The 7,614-nt window shown below is 56.2% G+C and overlaps 1 protein-coding gene across 6 annotated transcripts in view; it reads left to right on the top strand.

Moving 5' to 3' along the window:
- Positions 1-4,752, top strand: part of SLC28A1 (solute carrier family 28 member 1) — a 49,705-nt gene extending 44,953 nt beyond the window's left edge. Inside the window, exons 15-20 of one of the 6 annotated variants that reach the window (XR_009185231.2) lie at positions 638-719; positions 1,407-1,505; positions 1,603-1,714; positions 1,930-3,067; positions 3,315-3,395; positions 4,048-4,752. Coding sequence is in view for 1 of the 6 variants with exons in the window: in XM_058294730.2 (XP_058150713.1) it covers positions 638-719; positions 1,407-1,505; positions 1,603-1,714; positions 1,930-1,996 (360 nt within the window). In the remaining 5 variants the exon portion in view is untranslated. Of the gene's footprint in view, positions 1-637; positions 720-1,406; positions 1,506-1,602; positions 1,715-1,929 lie in introns of all 6 variants that reach the window. The other 5 variants (XR_009185229.2, XR_009185230.2, XR_011648490.1 and 2 more) reach the window with 5 other exon arrangements.
- Positions 4,753-7,614: the final 2,862 nt, after the last annotated feature.

Consider the following 7,614-nt stretch of genomic DNA (forward strand, 5'->3'; position numbering starts at 1 on the left):
TTCCCTTTGTGGCTGTTCTTTCTGGGAAATCAAATAACTGTTCAGAGCAAAAAGAAAAGAGAACTGCCTTGCTTAAGCACCTACTCTGAGCCTGGTACTTCCCTTACATTCTACGATCCACTGCACTGCCAGGCAGGTAGCATTGTTTCACCTTCTAGATGGAGAAACTGATATGCTCAAGCTGATAACAGATGGGGACCGGCCTGGAACCCAAACCCTCTCTCTTTGCCTAGGCACCCTGGGTGCTCTCAGCCTGACAGCATTCACAGAAAACTACAGCATGTCGGGAGAGGGGGCCATGCACTGAGCGCCCGCCCCACTGGGTGCAGAGCTTAGTAGGGCCAAAGTGAGAGGACTGAGCAAGCCTGACTCATACCTAGGAAGGCTGGTAATTAAGAAAAGAGGGGTTGAAGAACAGTTGAGATGGAGGTGGCGGGATATTGTGTTTTAGGGGTGATGTGACTTGAGCCAACTTAGAGGTGGGTGGGCAAGGCTTAGGAGGGGCAGCACAGAGGGGCTTCACAGGCCAAGGACACATAATAAGCGGGTGAAGTTAAGGCCAGGGAACCTGGGTGGTGTGGGGGTGCTCCCATCGCATCTTTGGGAACCCCTCCTCATTCATCCTCTGCATTTTCAGGTCAGAGCAGAAATCCTCACGACATATGCCCTCTGTGGATTTGCCAACTTCAGTTCCATTGGCATCATGCTGGGAGGCCTGAGTGAGTCCTTTGGGGACCTCCCCGGTGTCCTGGAGACCCGGAGACCTGGACTCTGGTCCTGGCTCTCACAAGCCTGCGGGGGACCTGCGGGCCCCACCTGTCCCGTGTGTCTAAGGAAGGGGCGCAGCGGTCTGGTCCGGCCATGGGGCCCCCTCCCCGGCCTATGATTTCTCTGCGTCTGGGGCTGGGGGCCTCCCCGGCCAGAGGTTTAGGGAGGCGTGGGAGGACGGCGGCGGGCTTGTCCCCTTGAAGCTGTGGCCCACCACCTCCCACACCCACGCTGGCCAGGCAGGCCCCCAGCCCGGGGTGGGGGGGTGGGGGGAGGCTCTGCACAGGCCTCAGTGCCTCGCAGTTGTCCTGCCTGGTAGGACCAGCATCCCATTTTACTGAGAGGGAAACTGAGTTTTGCCAAGGAGATGTGACAGTCCAAACCACTCAGCTAGCAAGCGGCGGGGCCTGCGTTTAATCCCAGGCCTGCCTCACTCCCAACTCACCCTTTTCCTTTACATCTGATGGTGGGGGCGGGGGTCTGGGCCACGTGCTCCCCGGGGGCCCTGAGCCACGCCCAGGAGGAGGGCTCCCTGAACTCGGCCAGCCGGTTGCGGTGGTCCCGCTGGCCACCCAGAAGAGGAAGGGGCGCGGGCAGGTGCCCCGAGAGCGGCTCATGAGCCCCCGCGTCACCTGCAGCCTCCATGGTCCCGCAGCGGCGGAGCGACTTCTCCCAGATCGTGCTGCGTGCGCTCTTCACCGGGGCCTGCGTGTCGCTGGTGAACGCCTGCGTGGCAGGTGGGTGCGCCTGGCCCTGGGGCTCTGGGCCCTCAGGAGGTCCCTGGGGTGGGGGGTGGGGGGCAGGCCCTGCCCACCGGCCGCTCCCGCTCCACAGGGATCCTCTACGTGCCCAGGGGCGCTGAGGTCAACTGCCTGTCCCTCCTGAACGGGACCCTGAGCAACAGCAGCTTTGAGGTGTACCAGTGCTGCCAGCAGCTCTTCACCAGGTGCGGGCACCGCGGGGGGGCGGGGGCACGGGGAGCGGCCTGAAGGCCACGGCTGCGCCGGCCTGCGTGGCCCGGGCGGGCGGACGTGGGGACTGGGTGCACCAAGCCAAAGCAGGAAGGGAGGGCCGGCGTCCCCGGGGTGGCCCAGCCCGGCAGTGGCCGCAGAGCCTGGTCTAGAGCTCAGACCGTGGCCTTGGCTTTCTTTCCTCCTCCAGCGCCAACGTCAGCACGGTGGCCCTGGACAACTGCTGTCGCTTCTACAACCACACGAGCTGCGCCTAGCGGGGAGCACCTTGGCGCTTGGGGCGCGCCCCCAGGAGCCTGCCGCCCCGCCTTCTCCTCGCCAGGGAACCCCCTCCCCGAAGCCACGGCGCAGGCGCACCTCGGGCTCCCGATGGGAAGGGGTGTCGGGCGGGGACAGGAATACGTGGAGGGCCCCCGCCCTCGCCTAGCCTCCCTTCTGCTCCCCCATTTTCTCCCTCCCAAAAAAGGAGTTCTCAGGGTTACCTCTGCTTCCCCACCCTGGCCTCCACATCCGAACAGCACCAGGCCCTTTCCACCCGCTCCCCGCTGGGGTCTCGCCTCATGTCCTCCCCGCCCTCGGGCTGCATGGTGCCACCCAAAGCCAGCAGGCTCTGCCCCTCCCCCCGCCTCCCAGCGCCTCCCCCCAGGCCTCTGCTTCCTGGGTTTAGGGTTCCTCCTGGGACCCCCTCCTCTCCTTTGAGACCCTGGCCTGCCTTCCTCCCCAGCACTTCCCGGACAGGTGTCTGCGCTGTGGAAAGCTGTTCTGCGAGGTGAGAGGAATACTTGATCCACAGGTTTAGAAAATGCTGGGCTGAATAAACTTAGACAGGTCTTCACCGTGGCCTTGCCAGAGCTCCGTGTGGCTAGGAGAGAAACCGCTTTCCAAACGCTTTGCCCATTGGGGTTTCATGGCACACAATTGGGGACAGACTGGTTCATGTTCAGACTGCTATTCTTTTTTTTTTTTTAATTTATCCCCCCCGCCCATCTGCTCTCTGTGTCCATTCGTTGTGTGTTCTTCTGTGTCCGCCTGTATTCTTGTCAGTGGCACCAGGAATCTGTCTCTTTTTTGTTGCGTCATCTTGCTGTGTCAGCTCTCCGTGTGTGTGGCGCCACTCCTGGGCAGGCTCCACTTTTCTCAGATGGGGCGACTCCCCTTATGGGGCACACTCCTTGCGCGTGGGGCTCCCCTACGCTGGGGACACCCCTGAGTGACACGGCCCTCCTTGTGCACATCAGCACTGCACGTGGGCCAGCTTCACTACACAGGTCAGGAGGCCGGGGGTTTGAACACTGGACCTCCCATGTGGTGGGCGGACGCTCTATCAGGTGAGCCAAATGCTTTTCTATACATACTGTGCTACCAGCAGATGTTTATACAGCACTCTGTGCCTGGCACTCTTCTCGGTGCTCTACCATTTTTTAGTTTTTGTATTGAGATATATTCACATACTATACAGTGCTGTATAATTTAAACTCAATCCTTACAACAATTCTACAAAGCAGAGATGATCATTATCCATAGTCGAGGAGTCAGGGCCCAGAGAGGTAATAGAATTTGCCTAAATTGACGCAGGTGGGAAGAGGTAGCATTTGAACCCCGCCATCCAGCTCGAACCCAGCCTCTCCCCCCGCGGCCAGCGTTCACCTCCTCCAGGTTTGCTCCCCACCCTGCCTTTTTCCTTTTGCTTCGTGAGCGCCCATCAGGCAGCCTGTGCTCTCCTTCTCCCTTCTGCCGCTGCTGCCCCATCTCAACTCTCGTTTTCCCCAGAGGCTTTGGCTGCAGTGACCTGTGATGTAGCCCATCCCTGTGGTCGCGGGGCCCCGTACCCTCACCCCCCACCCCATGTGTCAGACTTCCCAGTTCCCGTCAGCCCCTGGCCAAGGCGGAGGGAAGAGGGGGCCTGGTCCGCAGTTACCCGCCTGGGCTCCAGGCACCAGGTCGCTGCTTCTGCTGGGCACTGGCCTCCCTCCCCGTGAGCCCCCAGGCTGGCCGGGGGTCCCTGTCCTCAGGCCTGAGGCCTTCCCCTTAGCACTGCGGAGTAAGGTCTTGGTCTGACTCCACCACGCCCCGCGGCTGGCCTTGGCCTGGCTCTCCGCAGCACAACCCCTGCCCCTGCCCCTGCCCCCTGCTCTGACTCCTCCTGCGCTGTCAGCAGGACACCCCACCAAAGTGGACTGCACCACCCTTTCCAGTTACCGCCCCCACCCCCAGCCCCTTCCCTGCTGCCCCTTAGCACCAGCTCCACCCCCACCAGGGTCACGGAGCCACCGAAGGGCTCTCCTTGCTTCCCCCCATTCCCCCCCAGCCTCCCTGCACCCTCGTCGCATGGCCAGCCTCATTCCCTGGAGGACTATGAGCCCCTCGAGGACAGGACTCACAATGCCGCTGTGCCCCCCGCAGTACCCTGCAGTGCTGGGCCCGTGGGAGGTGTTTCAGCCAGGTGTACGTGGAAGTGAACTTTAACTTAGTCCACTCGTCCAAGCCTCCAGCGCGTACGCTGTGCTGTACCGTGCAGCGTTCTGGTCGAGAATGAAGGGCTCCTCAGTCGTCGGAGCACCACTCCTACCCGCCACCGCCCGCTGTGCTTCTCCTTCCTCATCTTCACTCGGAGAAGCCGGGAGCTCCTGATGGTGGCCCTGCCCAGAGAAGGCACCCATTGGGACCCAGCGGCCCATGCTGCTCTGCAGCAGCTTCTGAGTCGGGGCTGTCCTGCCTACACACACCCCTCTGGCAGCTGTGCAGACATTGCTAATCCATCTCAGCACTCCCCTCGCCGACTGCAGGGGACTTTGGAATCCCTATCAGCCCAGTGCTGGGCAAAGCCACCAATGACTCAAGAAAGCTTTTCAGGTGAAAACCCTTTGTCGACCTCTGCGCTAAGAAATGGAACCTAAGGACCCAAACTACCATCGATTTTGTGTCGCCGGCCTGGGAGGGTTTGGGCTTTTTGTAAAAGACTCTAAAAATTAAAGAGGGTGCAAAACAGAGAAGATCCTTGTAGAAATGGAAACTGTGTAAATGATTTGTCCACTCCAGGGTCATGTATTGTTTGTTTAATTGGGAACTATCTATGAGCACCTACTCTAAGCCAGACTCAGAGCTAGGTGTGGGGGGAACAGCAGTGCACCAGGCTAGGTAACAAGCTGTAGAACCGAATCTTCCCTGGAGAGGGTCAAGAGAGAAGCCGCAGCAGAGACTGGAGGGGCTTAGGGAAGGAGACCGGGAGAAGGGAAGGGCAAATGACCCCCAGCAGGGCCTCCCTGCCGTCCGCAGATGGTCCAGCCAGTGGCAAGTTTTGAGGCTCTGAGTAGATCAGAAAACGAAAATCAGGCCAGAAGAGGATTAGAGAAATTATAGTTTATATTTACTCATCTATTTTTAACAGAATACACTGCAATTTTTTTTCAACTAAAGCTCGATATAATGATTAAAAAGCCATTTTTAATTCATATCCACTATTTAAATGTGACTACAGGTTTTTACATAAATTAGGCTTCTTGCCATATGGAGGTTCTGTGTCCTCGTATACATAATGTAATAATCAACATGCAAGATCAGTTTATGATTTAAATTCAATCCTGGTGGCGTAGTCTGATAATGACTTGGTGAACGGCCTGATTTGGAGCTAACAGCAGAAGTCTGTATTGCTGCGAGGCTCCTGTGCCCTTCCTGCCGCCCCCTGCAAAGGCCTGGCCACCGGCAAAAGGAACCGAATATCCCTGAGTAGTAGGCTTGGCTGTGGTTGAGACAGAAAGTTTATGTTGTGTGTGTTTCCACAATTAAAGAGACTAAAGAGAGCAGGACACACGTCATACATGGGCCTGAGCGGCATCTAGTCACGGAGAAAATGCGTCAAAGAACATCACTGTGACATAGGAAAAACTTGGAGCATAGACTGTACGCTTTACAGTGTGAAATTTCTGGACTGGATAACTGCCCTGAAGGTGGTTATATATGTGAATATCCTTGTCCTTAGGAAATGCACGTGGAAGTATTGTGTCCAAGGAGCACGATGTATAGGACCTTCTCTCAAATTAAAAAAAAAAAAAAATACCGTGCATTAGATGAGAGAGAAAGTAAGAAAGAGAGTGAGGGAACCACACAGCCAACGTGGCAAGATGCTAAAAGTTGGTGGTCTGGGTATCTGGGTGTGGGGGAGGGTGGTTTTGGAGTTCCCTGTGTGGGTTTTAGATTATGATTATTATTTGTGTTATTTTTGCAACTGTCTTGTAAGTTTGAAATTATTTCAAAACACAAAGTTTTTTAAAAGTTGGGAGGGGGAAGCAGCTGTGGCTCAATCAGTTGGGCTCCCGTCTACCATATGTGGGGCCCTGGGTTCGCGTCCCGGGGCCTCCTTGTGAAGGCGGGTTTGCCCGCACGCTGCAGAGAGCCGATGGCTGGTAAGCGCTGCAGAGAGTCAACTCAGCAAGGTGATGCAACAAAAAAGGAGACAAGTGAAAATACAGAAGAGTGTGCAGCGAATGGACACAGAGAGCAGACAGCAAGCAAGCTGCAAGGGGGGAAGGGGAAATAAAAATAATAAATACAGACACAGAAGAACGCACAGCGAATGGACACAGGAAAACAGACAGCAAACAAAAAGCCACAAGGGGGGGGATTAAAAAAATGTCAGGTGGGGGGAGGAAGACCTGAACCGGCGCTGCCCTGTAGAAGGGCCTGGATTCCCAGAGCCTGGCGAGAGCAGCCCCTCTGGCCGGCGTGGGTGCCGCGGGGCTGCCAGCAGACAGGCTAGGAGCAGGCTGAGCGTCACCTTCCAGCAGACCAGGGAGGGCTTGTCCTGCAGGTGGGGCAGAGCCCAGAGGGGGGCACAGGCCTCACGCCTACACCCAGAGGTGGAGGGGACCCGTGCGATTGTGGGTGGTGGGCAAGGGGCAGCAGGGACACCAGTCTGTCTGGGGCACCCACACAGTGATCTCCATGCGTGCTCTTAGAGCAGGGCTTCCTGCTCCATCCTGGAGTTTGTAAAAAAGAACAAATGGATTACTGGGAAATTAATAATAGTGGCTATAAAATACAAACCCCTTGGGAAGCGGACATAGCTCAACTGATAGAGCATCTGCCTACCATATGGAAGGGTCCAGGGTTCAAACCCAGGGCCTCCTGACGTGTGTGGTGAGCTGGGCCACGTGCAGCGCTGCCGTGCGAAGAAGTGCCGTTCCACGCAGGGGTGTCCGCCATGTAGGGGTGCTCTATGCACAAGGAGTGCACCCTGCAAGGGGGGCTGCCCTGTGTGAAAAAAAAAAGTGCAGCCCACCCAGGAGTGGTGCCGCACACACGGAGAGCTGACACAGCAAGATGATGCAACAAAAAAGAGATGCAGTTTCCCGGTGCCACCGAGGGTGCAAGTGGACACAGAAGAACACACAGCGAATGGACACCGAGAGCAGACAACTGGAGGGGAGGGGAGGGGAGAGAAATAAAATAAATCTTTAAAAATAAATACACAAATAAAATACATAAAATAAAATACAAACCCCAATTCTTTATTAGATTCAACTAACAAAATCAACTTTGTCAAATTTCTGTAGAAATTTCTGACTGTTACTCTCAGTTTCTCTGTTTATACTGTTACGGACATCTGAACACACTGTGGAGCCCACTGGTTAATGGCCCCCACTTTGGACTCTGTCCTATACTGCTTTGTTAATGAAAACTCTTCATAGGATTTTCTGCTCAGAGGGCTTGTCCTACAGTTCAGGTTCTCTCAGGGAGCTGGGAAAAGGCAGTAGGAATCTTGTTGGAATCCATGAAACCTTGCCTTCCACACGGGAGAATGCATGCAAAGATGCAAGGACAAGAGAATTCCAAATAATATCTGTAGATATTCTCTCCTTGAGGTGGAACCTAACTC

This window comes from Dasypus novemcinctus, chromosome 3 (assembly GCF_030445035.2).
Source record: "Dasypus novemcinctus isolate mDasNov1 chromosome 3, mDasNov1.1.hap2, whole genome shotgun sequence".
Classification (NCBI taxonomy): Eukaryota; Metazoa; Chordata; class Mammalia; order Cingulata; family Dasypodidae; genus Dasypus; species Dasypus novemcinctus.